The following is a 21,654-nucleotide window of genomic DNA, read 5'->3' on the forward strand; positions in this document are numbered from 1 at the left end:
CCCCCTGGGTCTGTGATGAGAAGATTTGAGGGACTTAGCAGCCTTCCCATAGAAGCGGGATAATGGATTTGAGTTTGTTATGACACTGCAACTTGTTACAACAAGTGAGCCACCCTCTGCAAGAACAGAGTAGGAGGAGAGAAGGTCTGCACACTTCTGTGAGTACCGTTGGGGTGGAAGTTCTCTGGCTTTCAGTGTTTGGACAGTAAATTCAATGTCAACGTACGTACAGACACCAGATATCAGAGGAGTTAGAGGTAAATAGCCATTCTTTTTGAGGTTTCTAGAAAGAGCTGCAGAGATGAGGGATTTCTCTTGAGTTTTTGGCCTGCCATGAACTGGCAGATGACTTGGGAGGAGGTAGTCCCCGGTTGTTTGGCAGTGCCAAGAGCGAGATTTGAACCATGCAAGCTTTTGGCAGCTAGGGAACATTCACACTAGAGATTTCAGAGTCCTGGCCTCATTTTGGCTGCCAGTGACAGTTTTTGCTGATCTATTTTATTTTTATTTGGTCATTAAAAGTAAAAGTTCTGTGTCTCAGTTCCTCTGTTAGTCTAGCCCAGGAAGCTAAAACAGTCCCATGGGAAACAAATTTTCTGGTCTATACAAAAAACCACCCCACCCATTTTGTTTTGGCTTCCTAAAAATGGAGGATTCTTGAAGTCTCTACCACCAAATAAGAGCCTGGATCTTGACAAGCTATTGATTAGGTGACAAAAAACCTAAAGACAGGACTCATGTGACTTGTGCTGCCAATGGCACAATCTAAAAGTTGAGAAACTGGCTATTACAGTGATAGAATCAAAAATCCTGATGGAAAACATCCAGTTTCTCAAGAACGCTCAGGAAAACCTCTCTGCGTAAAGGATTTTGGGAACCAGATCCAAAGGCAGTCGGTCAGAACATGGCCAGTAGCGCTGATCATCAGGAACCACAAATTCTGCTCCACAGGAAATTCCTGTGTCTTTTAAAACCTGTCTGACAGCAAAATATTCCACTGAAAGAAACCTCTGAGCAATCCCAATTTCTGGATTTTTTTTAAATTCTTCTTTCTCCTGAAGTGTTAGTCAGTAGCATTTACCCTGAGAGCCGGAACCGAGGAATGAATGGGCCGATCTAGCAGGGTCAACTCTTTTACCACATCTGGAAGTGAACTGTGAGCAGAATGAGCTTTTCATGTTAGTGGAGAGGGCCAGAGAAGGGTAACGGTGATGATGACCAGGAGAAAGTGGCCTCTGCTTGTGGCAAGAGCAAACAGAGTGGGACTGTCCAGCTCAAGGGCCTGCAGCAGGCAGCCATAAAACAGCTTGGGGAAGGCTAATCAGGAGCTATTTTTGCAGTGCAAGTAGTGAGGGGGGAATTTAGTGTATTACTGCAGCAAAGTACTTTTTACATAATGGGTTTACAGGTATCTTGTGGAACAATGCGGTGCTGGAGATATGCATAAGGTTTAAAGAAAAGACCAGGTTCGGTGACAACAGGTCAATCCTGCCTCCGAATCATAAGTACTTATGTCTCGGGCAGTCACGTTAGGAACACGTCAGGTGTGATTTACTACGGCAGCGCCAAAGGGACCTTAGTTAATTAAATAGAGCTTAGAAGAAAACATGAGCAGATTTTTTCCCATTAAATTCCTGATTACGCGAGTTGAGCTGGGCCAGGATGCCGGGGAGGGGTGTCTTTCCAGGTACACACTCCACCGTGACTGCAGCATGGCCGGGAAGCAGCTGGAGCTCAGCACCAAGCGAGCGTTGGGCCATTAGGTGATGAGCGGAGCCGTTGAGTGTGCTGAGACCATCCGCCTGGAGCTGAGTACTGCCAAACCTCTACGCACTGATGGGCTCGCTGTTGGAAAGCGGAGCTGCTGCAACCGAGTTAAAGAAGGTGCTTGCAAGAGCTTTAGGCGGTAGGTACGCACATGTAGAGGTGTGTAATAACCTTTTGCAGTGCACATGGCATTGTTTTCCTGTTAAAATTGAATGTGATTTAAATTTTATTATGCAGTTATTAGCTTTAATAGACTAGCCACAGGAAAGTAACAATGTGTTTATCGCAAAATGTGTTTATCCATAAAATGTGATATCCCAGTTTTGGGAAGTGATTAAGTGCACCCTTAATTGTATCTTCCTGGTTTGAGTGGCTGGAGGACTGTTATTCCTGGCTCTATCTTAGAGAAATCTGTCACTTTGAAAAAGAATGAAACTTGACTGGTAAAAATGCAATCTTATCACAGCATCACCATATAACTGGATCTTATTTATTTTTAATTGAAATGTCAACTTAAAAGATGCAGTGCATATTTTTAAATCACATTAACATTATATTTAGATCTTTTCATTAAGTTCTAGCTATGCAGTCCCATTAAAAATAGGTGTCTAGTTATAAAAACATGAAGTCTTAATGCTTGCTTACTAAATATTCAGAGTGCAAATGGGCATCGCTCTGATAACACCTGCAAATAGAGCTATTCTGGTACGTTTTAAAAGTGTCACTGGCATGAGTGACAGCCACCAATGTATGCTTATTATTTCAGAATCACACTGATGGAGGGAGCACTCCTGCAGCTATTTATCTTTACTTACATTCCCATGCCATTTAAACTTTTTTTTATCAATTTCAGGGAAAAAAGATACAGCAATTTTATTGCTAAAACAACTACTGCTTCTAACTGTAAGGGAATGCAATTGTACGCTGTGTACTGGAAAGTCTAGATATCAGGGAAGTGTTAATCCCTGCAATACAAGAAATACAAGACATGTATAGTTTATCATAATTTATTTTTCTGGTTCTAGCAAGAAATTCTGCATTCATGTACCCACACAGTTTTAGAGAAGTTAGTCCTACAAGGAAGCCAAATGACTTTTTGCTTTCTCCTCAAGCGACACTTGCTCTCAGTACCCAGACGAAGTCTGTGTGCGTGACGCTGCACAGGGTGAGATGTGTGACAGGGTGGAGGTGCCCAAGGCAGGGCAGCGCTCTGCTCCAGCCCTTAGGTCTGGCTTTTTGGCAAATGAGTCAGTGCTGGCCATCGCACTGGTAGTGCCGCTGTTGTGGGTGTTCAGGCAGAGAGGAGCAGCAAGCCTTTTCTGAGCAGGGGCTAGACCAGGCTTGTGTGGTTATTTGTGGCAAAATGCTTAAGGAGGCAGCGAGAGCAAGCCAGGGAAAACATGCTCTTATTCATTCATGCAGTTATGCATAAATAGGTTCTAAAGTCCTACTCAACTATGCGTGAGCATGTTAGTTGTAGCTTTGACCCTCCCAACTGGCTTCCTGTTAAATCTGTTAAAAAGCAAATTCTTCAGTCTAGCGTGTGAATGAACATTCTAGTCTTAAATAACAGGGAAAGAATCAAGAAAGTGTTTGATATTTTTCTGACCAGCCAGAAAGCGAGGCCTATTTTTGGTTTTGGTCACATTAGGCTGTCCTGTGAACATTGGCCTGAAGGTCTAGGTGCTCAGTGGTAGACAGCATTTTCCTATTCTTTATTTAAACAGGCACCTTCCCAGAAGAGTAACAATCCAAAGTCTGCAGTTCCAGTGAAGTGCTGTCTGAGAAGTGCTGGGAAAAAAAGGTATGTGATAGAAAGTAGAGGTTTGAAAAGTAGAGCTGAACTACATGCAAACAACAGAGGATACTACAGGAACTCAGTCTTCTTTCATTAACTATAGCCTAAATTGGAAAACCTGTTGGTTTTGTGGGTTTTTTTTCAGAGTTGTGCCATATGTTGCATTTTAATCATGGTTGAGGGGGAGGGAAATGGAACAATTAAAAAAACCAAAACAAAACAAGACAAAGGAAAACCACCTCCTAGCATGCCCCCCACCCCCCCATCTTAAAGTAGGGAAGTAGGCTGCAGAGGCTTCACAAGGCTGCAAAGAAGTGCCAGAGTATCACTTTATGCTCTTCTGCTGTACAGTTCTTGGGGTTTGGGGTTTTTTCTTTTGGGAGTGGGGTGGGTGTGGGTGGGGTGGTGGTGTTCTTTAGTTTGGGGGGGGCAGTTTAACTTAATGAAACATTTCCAGTTGGTGCGTGTCCCCACCGCCCACCCCTGCTACTGCTCAGCTCCAGCTCTAAATTATCTTTTTTTCTTTTTTTTTTCTTTTATTTTTTAAAATGGTGGGTACTTGAGAACATCGTACATGTAAACATAGCCACTGCCGGGTTGGTCAAAGACAGCTGTTTTGCACATGTGGAAGCACAACAGCTGCATTTCTGATGTATTTCCTGGTATCTAGCAACTGGATGGCTTCCTAGTATACATAGCATTATGTTCCCAAGAGCTACGCAGCAAGCCCACAAGCCAAGTAAAATTCTGGTCTTTGGTTCAGCTCTAGCCTGTTCACTCAGCCTAGATTTGCCAAAAGACACGTGTGACGTCTGAGCTGTCCTGACGGGTTCAATGCCAGCAGTGCCGTGCTCCAGCCAGTGCGTGCTCCTGGGGAAACCGGGCAGCGGGCTGCTCCCTGCAACCTCCCACCAGGATTTTTTAGGGCAAGATTTTTAAAAGCAGCTAGTGGATTTGTTTGGTCAAGATGAGTTGCCTTGAAGACGCTCACCTTTCAAGGGGCATTGAACTCAGGGCACTAAACCCACCCCCATCCCTTTTCCAGGGGCTCCTGCTGGGCACTCAGGCCTCAGCTGCCCCACGCCCAAGGTTAGCTGTCGCTTTGGGAATTTTTAGATGCTTCACTGGTAGTTTCTGAAACTTTGATGCAAAAGACGGTGCCTCTTCCCTTGCAGACTACTTGAGTGCCTCTGCGATGAGAAGATGACATGCCACTTACTGCAGCTCCACAGACACCGTAGTGGTTGGCAGACCTCCGGGTAGGAGTGATTGTGCTGGTGTTTTATTAGCTCTTGGAAAATATATAGCAAGGAGGAGTCTGTGCAGGCTCCCGCAAGGCCTCCCTGAGCTCTGCTGACCCCTCGGGCAAGAGGCTAGATTGCTTCTACAGCCAGTACTTAACCTTGCTGCTGAGACTTGTCAACAAGGAGGCCAATTAGCAGCAGATATGATGGTGGATGATATAATGCAGATGTCTGTTTGTTAGGAGCACAACTGATATATTTTTAACACAACATGTATTTTAAAACATGGCGCTCCATGAATGATGCCATCTCCTGCAAAAGAATCCCCCGCTACAGTCAAGTGTTACAGAAAATTTTAGGGTTTTTTTTTTTTCCAAAGTCTTTTCTTAAGCCTTATTCTGCTGGGCTTATGATGACTATGGCAGGTATAGGATTATAACAAATAGTTCTGCTTGAAAAAATGTCCACTTTTAAGTTAATTATTTTTTTTTTTAACATATATGGCATATTAAAAATATACATAGCTGCAGAATGGAAACGAGGCAGTTCTTGCTGTCCTGAGAGGGTCAATACACAAACTGAGATGTTTTCTATCACCACGCATGTATATTGGTGCACGTATCAGAAAAGACAGCTTAGGGAAAGTTGAGGTAATTGACTAAAATTGTGCAGGTCTATGAGCACATTATAGCCACCTGCTGCAAAGGACAGTGTCTCTTTATCACATACCAGCATGTGACACTGATACCCCTATTTGGGTGCGCACAGGGTTCTTCTGTCAGATGTGTGGGTTTTGGTAAAGCTAGAGAGGCGGATTGCATGAGGATGGTTGATGTTTTGGTTGACATTAGGCCTGAGCTTTTAAACAAAAGTTCACAGTAAGACTCAAGGGCTGGAGCTACTACAAGTCTTGCACTTGACTGCTAGCTGACTACTTATGCAGGCAGGATAATTCAGTCCTCTGCTCAGCCCCCTCCTAGAGACATCGAGACACTGTCAAATAGAGCCAAGTAGAGCGCTTCCAGAGACAGCCATGTCCCCTTTCCGCTGCCAGCCAATGTGCTCTTTGACTCACTCCCTGCATCTTCTCTGCTTATTTAACTGAACATTTAAACCTACATCTTAAACCATTGTCTCAATTAAATGAACAGTTACAATAATTTACACCAGAACTGTAGCATTTTACGCAAGCAGAGGTCTGTTTTAAAACCATCAAGATATAATCAGGGCTTGATAGATCAATCTCTGAAATACCTTTCAGAATTAGAGAATTTGCATGATTTGTCTTTTAATTGCTAGAATAACTATTTATGTCTAGTGCAAAAAAACCCACATAGAGTATCACTGTATATTTTCTATTACAGATATAGTGCAAGAGGAGAGAAAGACCACCTCTTCTTGCAGATGACCTACCAACCCTATGTCAAAGCTAGAGATGCCTTCCCTTCACCTAGTCACCAGCAAAAGGAGAAGCAGAGGATTCAACACACAAGCTGTTAACAGCACCACGTATGCTAACAAGGTACTGACAGAGGCCCTGAAAATTAGTATCCACAGCCCAGCAGAAATAACCGTAAGAATTTTTCAGTTGATTAGATCTTAACACTGCCCTAACTGAGGGCAAAGGGCAAGCCATATGTATTTAATGTTAACATTAATTTATCTGAGGATAATTTTTATAATCTAATGAATGCCCGGATTGGTTTTTTTTTTCCTTGGTTAGTGTTTAAACACTCTAACTTCCTTTTAGGATGTTAAGTATCTTTTCTTGTTCAGTGGAGCGAGTAGTATCTTTGCTGCTTGGAAATTTGTCTGCTCTTAGGGTTTCCTTCTTTAGCTTCCTCTGTGCATGTTAATTATTTCATAAATCTTTGGGGAAAAAAAATAGCTTTTTCTAAAATGCTGACAAAATGCATACATGATACTTTTACAATAAAAAACCCCAGACTTCCACTACAATCTTGTAATGCAAAGCGTTCCTTTATGCATTGTGTAGTTCCTCTGTAAGGAAAGACTTCTCCTGATTTCACTGGGGCTCCTCCCAAGTAAGGCCAGGTTCACCAAACTAGTGCTTAAGGATCCAATTTTTGAACTGCAGGGCTAAGGAGGGTAAGGCCGGAGAGCTCCGTCATCCTCCTGACTGAGCAGACTCCTCAGAAGAGGCATTACGCCCCTTGCAGAATTGACCTGGCGGGTTGGTACAAGTACAGAGCCCACAGAGAGAAGTCCTGTAGCCGTCCTAGGAGTATCTGCTGTATTTCTTCATCAGTAGCTTTCCTTTTCAATTTCAACCATTGACAACATCTCACCTTTTTTCTTCCTACCTTCTTGTCTTGTAGGAGAATCCTCCCCCCCCCCCCCCCCTCCAAATCAAGCCTAGATCTATTTAAGGTGAGAAAGGAGAGGAAGGAAAACCAAAAAGAAACAAGAATATAGCCAACCTTTTTAATTAGAGTATATTGTACTTCCAAACTGGATACACTAGAAATTGGCAATGCAACGTAAGATGCAAAGAAATATACCAGTTACTGTCAAAATGACCCTGTACAGCCTTATAATGCAAAAAGCTTTATACAATACAAATTTTTATTAATGTACACAAACCTTGACAGAATGATATTTGAACATAATACAACAAGTAAAAAAAAAGACAGAAGAGAGAAAAAAGTGCTGAGAACTTTAACTGAATTACCAAATGGAAAAACACACTAGCTTTTGTTAAAGAATGCATAGTGAAAACCAGTATGAAATTACCTTTATGGTGGGGGGGGAATTTATCAGAACTGTTGGTCATTAGTCGGTAGGGGAACCTCTGGAGAACATTCCTTTCTTTAGCCTTGAACTGCAAACCAATTATTTTAATATGCATGAGCTCTGATAAATACTGTATTTTTTTTTTTCTTAAAAAAATAAAAACCTCCTAACACACTTTTCCTTACAGAGAATATGTCTATAACTTGCTAGAAAGAATTAAGTTATCCTTTCCAAAGTGCTAAACAAATTTCCCAGGTACATTGAACATTACTATTTCAATGGAACATTGTCAAACATGTGGCGGTCGCACGCTGACAGCTCATTCTTAGAAGTTCCAGCCCTATTTAAACTGCCGTTTGGTTTACGTAAAGCTTCCTACTAATACTCCTACTTCTTCCTCCTAGACAGCTGTACTTTACCTGTCGGTTTGGAAAATAAGCTTTTCGATTTGGAAGTGTTTGCTCTTCTATGGTGGGGTCAGAGATATACGCATTGAGTGTATTTTAAAGAAGAACTGGTATAGTTTCTGGATGCAGACTGCATATTTCATGCTGTCAAGAGACTAAATTTTTTTATGCTTTGAGTATTTATTAATACACCATTTTCTATGTTGTCTGTACTCCGGGGGTGGGGAGTTACCAGGAGTTCTGACGGAGTAAAGCATGGCACACAGGGCCCTGAGTTACGTAGGTTGTTTACAAAGGTTTATACATACTTTGGAACAGATGGCTTTTCTTTACTGTGGAGACAGAATTGCCACATGCTCGTTAGAACCAAAACTGTCTGCTGGAATGTAAACAAAATGGTGGGACTTCTCTGTCCTTTAATTAATAATTCCAAATGATAATCTGCTACTATTTTGGATATTTCCCCCTTGTAAATAGCTTCCAGTATGTTAACAGGAGTGCACAGATCAGGATGTCCTCCCCCAACAGGAAGAGTTTGGTCATGACAGTGGAGAATGTTTGGCCATCTCAGTGCAAAACAAATGTAGGAATCTTGCAAACAGGTTAAAGGATGCAAGTTTTGCATCAAAAAAGTATTTCTACGCAAGCTTCATTTAAGAGCTAATGAAAATTGAGTTACGTTTCTAGTTGTGCATATGGCTAAGAGCCCTTGTGGACCAGAAGTGCTTTCCTGAACTGGGGCGTTGCTTTAGTGCTGTCACGAACAAGGGGTTGGCTCCAACTGGCCTGTTGGATTCCCCCTGTCCCACAACAACCTGCAGAAGAAGTTCCTTCAGGGCAGCATGAGGGTGGATGGATAGCACGGTAGATGTGACTCAGGGCACCTCCTACAGTGGCTTGGCCAAGGGACAGAGAGGGGACTCTGACAAAAGCTAGGTCAGACATTTCTAATACCTGGTGAAAGACGGCGAGATCCGAATCCAAGAGACACCATGGAAAACAATAATCCAGTAAGAAAGCATTCCTGTAAGTCACATGGTAATTTTGAAATGTTTCATATTTTATACTTCCAATTTTAATGCAGATCCTGATCTTTCTTCCTGGATATTAAGTTGTCTAAGAAACACAAGTCAATTAACAGTCGGTTAGCTTCTCTTAAGATCACTCTTGGCATTTTGAGATTAACAAAGGTTATACAACCAAGCCGCATTTGCTTTTCCTGCAATAAAGTGCTACATACATGTCATTTTAATGACCACAAGTAGGAGTGTTAAATAAGTATAAAGTTAGCTTCCTAGCAGAGTGTACACTCTATCTGCCTTTAACAAAAAGGAACAAAGTATTACTAATAACATGGAAGGTATCGGTAGGACTGCAGAATTTGCAAGTACAATTGAAATACTGAGGGTATAAAAGAGAACTGTATGGTTCAAACAGCATCTTTTTATAGCTTTATATTTCAAAGAAGTTACTGGTACCTTTTCAAATAAATGGTCGTCTTACCTTCAGCCCACAGATTTATTTTTTTTCTTTTTTTTTTTTGCAAGTGAGAAACAAACTAGTGCAAGACTAAAGCACTGTGCAAAACTGCCTTTTTTTTTTTAGTCTGAGTATTTATACCCAGAATTTATCCATACCCTTTTTTTTAATCCCCTTGTTGGATTTTTTTCCACCATAGAATTCTAGTTATACAAGTTGTTCCTGCAAACTAAAAGGTAACCACTGCATAATACAGTATATATATATATATATAATATTTATATGCCCTTTTAAAACAAAAGATGTATGCTATGGCCCAGACGCAGGTGTTTGCTACACCTGTGTAACAGTTAAGAATTGGGCCTGCTGTGTGGGTGTGTAGACTGCACACACTACATACGCATATGTGTGTGTACATACACACGCTTTTCATTGTCATATTGTCATCCTGCAGTGCTGAAAGCAACTTTTTCCTCATCAGTTCTACCCCAAATCCTCAAACCTTGACAACTGAGTGCAAGGCATCAAACAACTAAAGGAAGCTGCAAACAGCACTGAAATAATACACCAATTCACCCTGAACCAGGCGTTACTCCTTCCACAACGCTACAGTTCAGGGGGAGATGGAGGGAAGGGAGGGAGCAAGTGTGTGAAAAGGGGAAAAGAATAATAATTAAATAAGCCAATATAAGGGATGTGCAAAAGCAATGTCATGGCACGCTACAGGCAGATTCTCTTTCACGCACCCGCACGCACGCAAAGCCCCCAAAATAAAATGCATCAGTATGTAATCTTACAAGTGCTGATTGCCATTAAGGACACTCTTTTTCAGCTTAACAAGACAAAATAGTTTCTTAGATAAGAGTACTGGGAACATGCCTCTGAAGGTAGAAGTATGCAGTAGGTCACCTCTTGAAGATTTAATAAAGCAGCTTTCATGTCAATGCAATAAGTATACACACAGAGCCATTTTCTAAACCTTACTAATGATATAGTACAAGTGTTCGTTACCTCTTCGGTCTACGTTTTGCAGCAATGTATACCTGCTGGGTTTGTTGGGGTATTTTTGGTACAGAATGTAACTGCCCTCAGACAGTTTCTGCCCTTTCTGTTAGTCCAAGGTAGGCAAGGAAGGAGTGTTTAGGTGAAGAGGCACCTCCTGGTGCAGTCTGAGGTCTGGGTGGATGGAATGTGAGATCGTAGTGGTTTTTGGGGAAAAACATTGTTAAAGGAATAAGGTGGGCAAACTCCGAGTTCCAGTATTTATCAAAGCACAGGGAAGTGCCGTTGATGGCCAGGGCTTTCACTGCCAAGTTTGGCTCTGCCCCGCTGCCATGTGCAGCTGACATAGCCACTGTTTGCAGAGCCTGGGAGGCAGACATAACTGAGAGGGGTGACAGGAGGTTTCTGGAGCTGTTCACGGGTAGGAGTGGACTGGCTTCCTTGGAGGTTGAATACTGGCCCTTCTTCTCCTCTTCAGAGCAGTCCCCGTTCTGGTGCTTCTTCACGTGGCGGCTGAAGACAAAAGGATGGGTAGTCTTGAACAGGCACTCGTCGCAGCTGAAAGTCTGGCGTGGAGCATGCTTCAGTTTCTTGTGCAAGTTGAGATTGTCTTTGCGTTTGCAGCTGTAGCTGCACTGGTCACAGTGAAAAGGGCGCTCACCGGTGTGGACACGCACGTGCTCAATCAGCTTGTTGGCGGTCTTGGACAGGTAGCCACACTGGTCGCACTTGTAATGGTTGCCAAGGCGGTGTTCTCGGATGTGCATCTCCAGCTCCAGCTGATTTGCTTTCACTGTCTGGCAGATCCGACACTTGTACTCCATCTTGTAGTGAGTCTTCAGGTGGCACTCCATCGCTGCGGGGCGGTTAGTGGAGTAGATGCAGAATGGGCACCTGGCAACACAGCAAGGAAAGGCAGGGACAGAGAAAAGGTCAGCTTGAAGACCTGCATTCCTGGTTTAACCCTGTCACTCAACCCCTCTCTGACCTACTAAAGAGGAGAAAAAGGCACTTAGTTCTCCCTGTGAAGCCTCTTTCAAATACTTGGTTCACCTTGACACGTCTCTACTTCGAGGAGGTTTGCCCATTTAATGGCAGTAGAGCTCACGCATCCCTAGGAAAACACTGACTCACTCTGAAGGAGCATCCCTTTAATCTTCTGGCTTACCTTGATGGGGAAGATTCTGCAAAGCAGGCCGGGTAGTGCAGAGTGGGTGACTGATTCACAGGTACTTTGTGTAACGACATTCCTAGTGTTTGCACGAAGTCACTTTGGCCATTTTTTCCATTAAGAAGTGGTTTAAAGTGAGTGTTTACAGATGAGTATGAAAGCAGCTGTTTAAGTAAAGATGGAATAAACTTGTAATACCACATGTATAGCAAAAGCTTAGGAAATTCCTTTTATGTGACCTTGAACAATAAGCTTGCTGGGTATCCTGCAAGGAGCAGCTGAAAGCCAGTCTATTAGGATGATCTGTAGGGATTCCCATTTCTGGGAGATGAGCTAGCCGTACTCAAAGGGGGGCTGGCTTGTGTTTGGCAGCGTTTGCCTACAGCCGCCTCTGCCACGGCAGGAATTGTTCCTGTGTGGGAACAGGATGTGGGCTCCGCTTACTCACAGCGGCAAGCGTCCAGACCGGGGTGGACGTGGCAAAGGGCCTCACCCCTGGTTCCTGGACCAGGAAGGGCTGAGAAGGCTGGAGGAGGGAATCTTGAAAGCTTGGAAGGAAGCCTGAGCTGAACAAGCCTGGACACCAACAAACCCAAAACACACCCACTTTTGCTTTATGTAGCGGAGAGGAAGTTGGTGAGGACAGCTATCTGCCAGGGATCTCTGCTGTATTAAACAAAGCATGCTCCCTTCCAGATCTAACTGGTGAGCTAAAAGAACAGGTCTAGATAAAAAGGCACGACTAAGGCACCTGGCTGCTGTCTTACAGATGTCTCCACCTGCTGCTGATCTGCGTTCACTGTTTAGCAGATCTGCCAATTGTGTTCTAGCATTGCAGATCTTTTCTAAGCAGAGATCCTCTCTCTCCATGTGTCTTCCCTGGCTACAACTGGTCGCACATACAGGTTTAATATTAATCTACCTGCTAATCGAGAGACTTTTGAGCACAGTGAATAATACAGGAGGACAAATGGATACTAAAACATCCGGATGCTTTTCCTGATGCACATCAAGTACTCTGATCCAGAGAGGGAGCCTAGCATTGAGGCTGCTGATGTGATTAGCTCTATTGCAACAGAGGACTCGGCTGTCTATGCACACATACCTCTCCTGGGCTGGGTGCTCTCTGGATCAGAATCTCAGATTTTGACCTGGAGCTGGAGGAATCATGTGTTTTTTCTCTTCCCCCACAGCAAACAGGAGACAGAAAAATACAATTTACTTAGATCTCTTCAGGCTCTTCTGGATGCCTTAAAAAAAAGAAAAATCAGTGCTTTTTCTTAGGTGCAGCTTTCAAGGTACCTAAATATTACTTGAGTTGGGCAGGAATAACTTATGTAGACTGAGAAGCCCATTCTGTCAGGAAGGCCTGAGTCATAGGTCATGGTTTTTCCTTGGTAAATAGAACAGATTCTGTGCAGCTTAAACCCAAAGTGCACTAGACAACTGGTCTGTACGTCCAAAGACAGACATGCTGTTGTTCTGGCACACTACTTGTTTTTCAATCTGGTCTTCTTCCCAGATTCAGTCATCACATCTCAAGTGACCACAGAACCCAGTTCATGGAACTACTGAGCTGGAGACCAGACGCTGCCTGGCAAACAGAACCAGTTTTCAAAAACTGCAGTGCAAACTGATAGAGCTACTCGTGGTAACATTAAATGTGGTGTGCTCGTCACGTGACAGTTACAGTGCACTGAAAACATTAGTTTGCTTAGCAAGAGCAACAGAAGCAGGGAGTCCCGTGCTGAACCCTAGCTGGGCTCGAAGTGGTTCCAGCCTCTTTTCCTGCAGCAGCTGGAACAAACAGAGACCAGGGACGTGCATCTTGCAGAACATCACATTGCCTGCCCACAGAGAGCAAGCATATGGCCCCAGCAGTCACTCCTTCCCTCAGGGGTCCAACCTTGACGTAAGGGCACGCTCATTCTCTAGAAACACTGCTCTGCACCAACAGACCTTAAAGGGCACCACCTTAGCAAAAGCCAAAGGGCTTTTTTCTTAAGAGAGTATATTACTCGTTACATGCTAATTTATACAATAGTGATCGTTCTGGGGCACGCAAACCAAAGCAGAAAGCATCAAAGTTATTAATTCTTGGAGAGGACTGACTTTGCCTTAGAGTCTACAAAGGTTATAACCTTTAAGGTTGTAACTTCATACCTAGTTGCAGAGACTATACAGGGTTTAGTTTCTTTGAGCCAGGTGCAAAATAGAGCCTGTGCTGTGTGCTCTCCTTTGATGCCTTGAAAAAAAACCTCTCATAGTTTGCCAACAACTCTGCGTAGTGCTGCCTCATTCTCTGTAGGACCCATCACATACTGTCTCCTATTTGACTTGAAAAGGGGAAGGACCACAGTTTGTTACAGCTCCAAGACCAGCGGATACTACACCTGCTGCTAGCTTACCGATCTGCTGTAATGATGCAGGCCTACACTAAAGGACTGGGCTTGGGTCATCTAAACAAAGGGAAGCCCCAAATCTGGATTATCACACATTTAACTAACCCTTTCCAATTGACTTCCTTTTGTCCTGTCCTTACAGTATTAGAGGTGCTTAACACAGTAAAAGTTTGTGTACTTGCTTTCCTTACTTGAGCCCACCGGTGGGGACAGTGTGGCATTTCTTGTGCTCCAGTAATTGTTCAGGTGTCTTCATGAACTTGTGGCACACATCGCATTCGAACATCCGTGTGATCAGGTGGATTTGCAGATGGCGCTCAAACATATTTTTTGTTTTGCAGACGAAGTTACAGAAAACACATTCAAAGCCTGAAAAATAAAACAAGAAAACGTATTCCTTGCATTGTGGCCAGATCGACTGCATAGTAGGTGACAGTTTGTATTTGTTTAACAGTGTTTCACCTTTCTCTGACTTCTCTTCAGTGTTCACTGAGGTCTGACTACCAGGCACTACAGAAATGACTAGCAGGTTGTTTGAACCCTTGGTTTTTGGGGTTATGTCTGCATCTTCTTTGCTGTTGGCAGAGTCGCTCAGTGCTGACAGCGAAGATGAAGATGGACTGTTAGATTCACTGGGTGTCTTCCTCTCTTCAGCTGAAAAACAGGAATAGAGAGCAATAACTAGTACAGCAGATTAGATGGAATCTCAATGATCCTGTTTTAAATTTCAGGGAAAATATTTACAGTTAATTCAAACATGCTTACAAACAAGTCTGAAATTAATTGATCTGTTAAGAGATCATAGTTGCACCTCCTTCCTTTTTATTAGCGTTTACAACAGTACATCTCTCAGTTTATCCTAGAGTTGAGTCTGTCAGTAACGGTAGTGGGAAGGAAGCATGCAACTCTACCTCATTACCAGGCTGAAAAAATCCCAAGAAAACACTTTGATTAGCTCAGAGTTCAAAAACAATGAAGAACTTGTCACTTAGAAAGGAAACAGAGCTTCTGTAGGTTTGGGGTGCAGAAACCAAAAGTGCCTACTGGTCCAAGCTAAACTTCCCCCACCTTTCTGTTTATGTGGGTCCAATGGGTGAATTTGGGAGGAAGGGCAAAGGAGAATAATCTGACTCATCGTACTGAGGAGCATGCTCAGTAATAATTGTTAAGAGATAACAGCATGGTCTCAAGATTTATCTGTTTTTATTAGGACCTCTTACTGAAGATAATTAATTTGAAAAAGAAGTTATTTAACCGGATCTAAAGCTGAAGCCCATCAGAGTTTCCTTGTGTGTGCAATAAATGTATGAAGTTCAAATCCCAAACCCTATCACACACTAGAAATGAACATGAGTGAGAGTTCTCATATGAGAGCTGCCGTGAGCCAGCAAAGCAAGGATGGGCAAATTATTACCTCCCACCTATGTCTTTCTTAGTTTAATCAGAGCTGTGTTAACAAAGAGACTTTACTAGAACTTCGTATTGTCTATGTGCTAAAGTCCCCTGATCAAGGCCTCTGCAAACACCAGTTCCTACGTGCCTAGCTTTAAACTGATGAGCGGCACCTTTAAGATAAAAATGTAGGAATGCACTAATGAAATCCGATGACCCGAGCTGTCAATAGGGAGGATGACTGGGATATCATATAGAAAGATTCACTGACCTTGGGGACCAGAGTAATAGAAATGGAATGAAATTTAATAGTACAGAGTACAAGGTTATGACCTGAAGGGCCAGTAACAAGAATTTTTTCTACAAATGAGGAGTGCTTAAGTTGGGAACAGTCACAGAAAACAAAAGAAGAATTTGAGCAGAACAGGGGATGAATATGAGCAATCAGTGTGGGAGAGCCTTCAAGGAAGGTAAATATGATCACAGAATGTTATTGTGTGAGCTATTCCCAGTAGCTGCTGCTGTTTTACACTGCCACCACTACTTATTTCATTTCACCATGTACAGCTGTGATTGCATATGTCAAGAGCAGGGGTTCTAACAAGAACATATGCTGTGAGGGATTGATACAGTAAGAAAACTGTGTTTCATATAAGAAAAGGCTCAATGTACATTTAGAGGAGAGAGGGTTGCTCTCCATAAACATACTAAGGGAATAAGTACTGTGGAAGGAGGGAAGAAAGGTGGAGGGAGCAAGAGGTGGACTGCTGTTTCAGATAAAGGACAGTTCTGGCACAAGAACAACATGTGTGTATTCTGATTATCAGTAAGACATGCTGGAAATTTTAAAAAGGTCCCTAATCTTTAGTGCAGGAAAATCTGCAGCTGCCTGTCTGTAGAAGTAGTTGGTTTAAAACAATTATACTTGCTTGAAGACATATGCCAACATCCTTATAAACAGGCCTTTTACGACTTGGTAACATCACAGGATAAGGGACTGGAGTCAAGTGACCCAGAAAATCCATTCTATTTTTTACTCTCTGTATTTGCTGAAAGTGTAAGCATTTGGCTGTATCGCCAGCTGAATGGCTCAGTTTGACAGGGTAAAGGAAGAACAAGGGGTTTTTTTGTCTTTCTTTAGAAGACAAGCAGCAGCTCCGATCTTTTAGCCATGATGGGAAGATACAGTAGAGTACAGCTCAGCTTTGAGCTCCGATGCAAGCTTTTCATGTGGCTATGGGTGGCATTTCTCATTTGCCTTGACTTCCTGTATATGAAGTGGAGTTAGATGCAAACACTCAGATAGAGGAGTAGTGCCGAGAGTTATCCTGGCATAAAATCCCTTGAAAGCTTTCCAGTAGTTTGTATTTCTGTAGTTACATTTAACTTATGTATCTGTGATCACAAACAAGTGCATTGTTCTCTCCCTTGTCCTTCTCCACCCCTCGCTGTTTTCCCAATTTTATTCCTGGTAGGACAGGAAAAGCAATTTAGCAATGGAAAAATTGTGCTGCGTGCAGTTCAGGTTCAGTATTGTCAACACAACTGTTAGTAGTTTGTGGCAGCAAAATGCTTCTGCCTGGTGTTATAAGAGAAATTAATTAAAAGGATTCTAATTTTCTTCTCCTTAAATTATGCCAGACTTCATTAGCTGGACTAAGCATTTGGAGCTTGTCTGAAAACTGCTATTACTCTTATCTTTGGCTATTAATTGAACAGGACCAGGGAGAGAACACATGACTTGTTCTGTTATTTAATATAAAGTTACATTTACGGTATTGCTGAATCACGGTGTCAACTGAACATCAGCGTGAAATTCCAAACTGTTAGTCTGTGGAGGCAAACACACTGAAGAGCGAAGCTCAACATATTGTGTATTTCAAACTTACAGCCAGGTATGCACAATTAGTGCTCAAAGTCACCTTATCATCACTGAAGTCAAACCAGGATTTTGATGAAATAGTAAACCAGTCAGAAAAACAAAGAAAGTATGCTGACTTCAACAGGGGAGGGGATTCGGGGGATAAGGCGAATAGGAAGAAGGAGGGCTAAGTAGTCCTTCATTTATTTCGCTAAGCTTGAAAATTGATCCGCACTACCAGATTATTTGCCTGGCTGGCTGGAGTCCAATTCACTTCAACTTTGAGAGATCAGGCCTTAATTAGCAAGCATTTCAGTGAAAGTAGAGCACTAATGGGAACTGTGAAGGTTGCACCTAAAAAGCAAGGAAGAGAGAGATCACTGCAGCTGGGAGAGAGGGATCATCACCTGTGTGCTTGCTGTTGACATGAGCCTTCATATCTGCCTCTTCCATAGTGACAAAATCGCATGCTGTGCAGCAAATAGAGAACATCCACTGCTCTTTATCCACGTGGAGGGACATATGACTGACAAACTGGACATTCATCTCCGTCTCAAACCCACACACATGACAGCTGCAGGCAGAAGGGAATTCAAGAGTAAGAAATATTAAAAACCAAACCACAAACAGAAGCATATTGCCTTTCGCTGAATTTGCAAGAAAAAACTCACTGCACAGATTTCTTCTCTTCCTCACTGTTGAATGTTCACTGCAAAATTCTTTTGTCTGCTGAACTGCCTTTGAACTGATGGCCATGCCAACGTGATTAAGGGCAGGCACAATGCAACAATCCTGTACATGCTATAATGACGCTAAATAATCATAAAGTTAATTAAAAACTACAGATTCCAGATGCTGCGCATCACCTAGCTGATTCCTTTGGGCAATAAGAGGCATTGCAGCTTTGCCAAGATGTTTAGTATGGCTGATACACTGACAAACGGAGAGCTTGCTGCACACTCCAGGAGTTATTTTCAAGCTCTGGAATGGTTCCCATGCCAAACTGGGATCCTGTGCAAAACTGCCTGGCAATTTCAGTGTAAGCAAGTAAAAATGGGTTCAAACATTTCTTATGCTTGACTGGAAAACAGCAGTCATCAGCTATGCAAATAATTAGCAGGGATACAGATTTCACAGCCAGTGCATAAACAGAGTGATATTGAGAGGCAATGGAAAGGACCCTTTAATTTAACTTTCTTTGCAGAGTCCTCCTCTTGCTTTGATTAGGCCATTAACATTTAAAACAAGCCAAAAACATTTAAAAAGGCATATACTCTAGGGCACTGTTTTGCTTTCCCAGGGGGATGGACTAGATAATCTAATCCGGCAGGTCTCATTTGTTTCTTACTTCTATGATTTTGTAATTAAATCTGCTCTTGGCACTTTGACTAAAAGTAAGAGTGATTTGGTAATCTGCTTGGCCACTAGAGTGCATGTCACCGTTTGCAGAGTGCACAACAGTGGATACAACAAGGACAATGTCCAAATATCCTTTTTATCTGGGCAATTCCTTTCAATTTTTCAGACAAATTCTCCTAAAGGTTTTCTTTCTTTCAGCATGTTGGTCACTGAATGTATTTGCCTCTAGCAAATGGAGGAAACATGTATATTGATATAACAATTCTTATTATGCTTTACTATTTGATTTCATAGATTTGGCTGAAAACAATGGAGCTGTCAGAGGCAATTGGAAGCACACTGCTTTAGATCTGCCGTGAATCTGTGTATGCGATGGGATGTTTCCAAACACAAAACTTAAATGAACACTGCATAAAAAGTTAAAGAGGCTTCTAAAAGCCCATCTGCCTCCCAAAGCCATTTAAAAAAAACCAACCCACACCAAACCCCAGAGTCTTTCCCAATGGCTAGCCAAGTCAAACAGCATGAGGCAGCCAACTGGGTTTGGCTGCTTAGCCTAGGTCAGATACGGGCAAGACAAAAACCTTCACCGCAGTTCCACCCTCCAACACCAGGAGGGTGGCCCTGTAACACGTCCTTAGCAGGCAGGCAAGACATGCAGATGCCAGCATCTGGTGCACAGCCCTTGTCTGGGTCCTCACCTGTAGTAATAAGGGTGCTTCTTTCCATCGCTGCCTTCAGAAGTGACAGCACTGACAATGTCCTCAGTGTCTGTACTCACCAGCTTCACAGAATGGACGGTCAGGTGCTGGTTCAGGTTAGCACGGCACTTAGCAGCATAGGGGCACAAGTGGCATTTGTATTTTCTCTCTTCTGAAAAAGAAACAGAAAACCTTAAATGTATACTTCACTTTGAAGCAAGCTATTTTCAAAGCTGCCAATAACCAAGTACACATTCCTTTGGGTTTCTCCGCGCAGCTTTCTGAACGAGGTACTTTGGAAGCTCGACATTTTGGAAACTTATAGGAGTTCACAGCAATTACTCAGAAAAAAACTAATTTGGAGGTAGTTTAGGGCTAGTTTTTTTAACTTGCTTTACCATTTGTAGTCAGATAATATAAAACTTTGGAAAACTGGGGCAACTGCTGCTCTGAGAGCTGCAGCACAGCCAGTAGAGAAACAGGTCAATAATCTACATCTACTTCCTTTACCTAGCATGTTTTATTTGATTTTGGGGTCTGGTTATTCTTGAGGTTGCCCACGATCACTTGCAGAGAGTTGGTGGTTGATGATTTTGTATTAAAATCTGAGGGTGGGGAGGAAAGGGAACACTGTATCATTAGGCCAGTTCCGAACACTAACGAAAAAAACTCACTCAAAGAACAGCTGAAGAAATAAACAAATTCATCATGAGTTTCTGATGCTTCACAACTTAAACAATTTACAATAAAAATTATTTTATTTTAAATTAAACATTTCTAAATTCTGGCAGCACATTTTTTGTACATGCCAAGCTTTATTTTGCAAAGAGTTGATTAAAATAACCAAACATTACATCAGCTTTTACAACCTTTCCCTTTGAGGAGCTGCTGCTGTAAATATGAAATACAATGCTGCAAGTGTTAAGGGAAAGGCATTCAATAGAGCAGCTTAGAACTAAGAAAATCCCATGACGCCACGGAACACAGCATTTGAACATTTTCAGCATGGCTCTACTAGACAGTACAACATACATTAGCATTATACCAACAGTATTTTTCAGCACTGCATCAGAAATTCTTGCTTTCAAGTCTTATTTTGTGCAGTGCACCTCAGCAGGCAAACAAGGAGCATCTTCCATATAAAAACTCTGTTAGTCTCAGTTGATATGAAGCTGATTCACTTTAAGAAAGTTGGTATGGGGTAGAACAGCCCCTGTTCCTCTCAGGAGAACTGGATGGTGAGAGGAAAGATGAATGACAGTTATTAAATCCTTTCAGTTTCACCAGATCTGAAACACCAAGGCCAAATCTTTTGTTGTTCAGTGACATTTAAAAAGCTCATCAGGTGAATGTAAGAAATGCTGTGCCTTCTCTTCAGAATTCCATTAACAGGCTTGGTTAACCAGTTGGTATCTACAGGCTGGTCTGCTGAAACCTGGACAAACTTGAATTCACACGTTTTGTAAAGATAAATTACAAGAAGGCTGTAAAGAAATAAAATGTTAGTTAATCCCCTGAACACCACTCTGACATTCTGTCCTGTTTCTGCGCTTGGCTCTGCCCTAAGTGCAAGGAGCTGAGGATGGCTCACACGCTCTTCTGCTTACCTTCTTTCCCCTCCAGTTAAACAAACCATGATGAACACAGATTTCCTCACTGCTGTAACAACCAACCACAAAGCATCGGCTTACCTGTGTGCAGTGAGAGATGCCGGGACAGAGTCTGCTGTCGACCAAACACTTTTCCACACACGTCACAGGGAAAGAGCTGGTCGTTAAATTTCCAGGATGGCAATCCATTTCCCACCTCCAGCCCCAGCTTTTCTGTTTCTATGCCAAAAACCACATAAACAGAAAGTCATATTTTAAGAACTTGCAGATTTCATTCAGTAGAGTCCTGTAGGTGTCATATAAAATGCAACACCTCGGCTGCATGCTGTGTAATCTGGCATATGAGTTCATGTGAAAAGGAAATGAATCTGTCATACAGCATCTTTCATATGTACTCTAAAGCAGAACACTTAGTCAAAGTGTTCTAGACATAGATATAGTCAAAGAGTTAAACCAGATTATGAAAAGAGAGAAAGTCAAGAGCTAGCAGGGCAAAGCATTAACCTCTAATTCCGTTTTTGTGGCGAGACCACTCCTTTGGCTTTTTCAATCACCCACCATTGCCTGCTGCATGAAGAAGGCCTGGTCTGAGAGACAGTGGTCTATTTTACACTGGGTTATTATTCATGGCTGAAGGAAGATTTCCAAACCTTTTCTCTTCTACTGATGCAGGAATTTTTGCTACATGAGCAGTCTTACATTGAAGG

The 21,654-nt window shown here is 42.5% G+C and overlaps 1 protein-coding gene and 1 long non-coding RNA gene across 6 annotated transcripts in view; one reads left to right on the top strand and one right to left on the bottom strand.

Annotated features, from left to right (window-relative positions):
• Nucleotides 1–4,508: 4,508 nt before the first annotated feature.
• On the top strand, nt 4,509–7,251 carry LOC128134326 (uncharacterized). The gene is made up of 4 exons (XR_008232721.1): nt 4,509–4,654; nt 4,741–4,824; nt 6,174–6,331; nt 6,908–7,251. It is a non-coding gene; the product is annotated as an uncharacterized LOC128134326 (long non-coding RNA).
• Nucleotides 7,241–21,654, bottom strand: part of ZNF827 (zinc finger protein 827) — a 115,791-nt gene continuing 101,377 nt past the window's right edge. Inside the window, exons 9-16 of one of the 5 annotated variants that reach the window (XR_008239534.1) lie at nt 21,029–21,166; nt 19,338–19,509; nt 17,685–17,851; nt 14,487–14,678; nt 14,216–14,393; nt 12,728–12,872; nt 11,620–11,786; nt 11,147–11,345 (exon numbers count right to left, since the gene is read on the bottom strand). Coding sequence is in view for 3 of the 5 variants with exons in the window: in XM_052816636.1 (XP_052672596.1) it covers nt 10,538–11,345; nt 14,216–14,393; nt 14,487–14,678; nt 17,685–17,851; nt 19,338–19,509; nt 21,029–21,166 (1,655 nt within the window). In the remaining 2 variants the exon portion in view is untranslated. Of the gene's footprint in view, nt 11,787–11,868; nt 12,873–14,215; nt 14,394–14,486; nt 14,679–17,684; nt 17,852–19,337; nt 19,510–21,028; nt 21,167–21,654 lie in introns of those variants that run through there. The other 4 variants (XR_008239533.1, XM_052816636.1, XM_052816663.1 and 1 more) reach the window with 4 other exon arrangements.

The sequence above is a fragment of the Harpia harpyja genome, chromosome 2 (genome assembly GCF_026419915.1).
Source record: "Harpia harpyja isolate bHarHar1 chromosome 2, bHarHar1 primary haplotype, whole genome shotgun sequence".
Classification (NCBI taxonomy): domain Eukaryota; kingdom Metazoa; phylum Chordata; class Aves; order Accipitriformes; family Accipitridae; genus Harpia; species Harpia harpyja.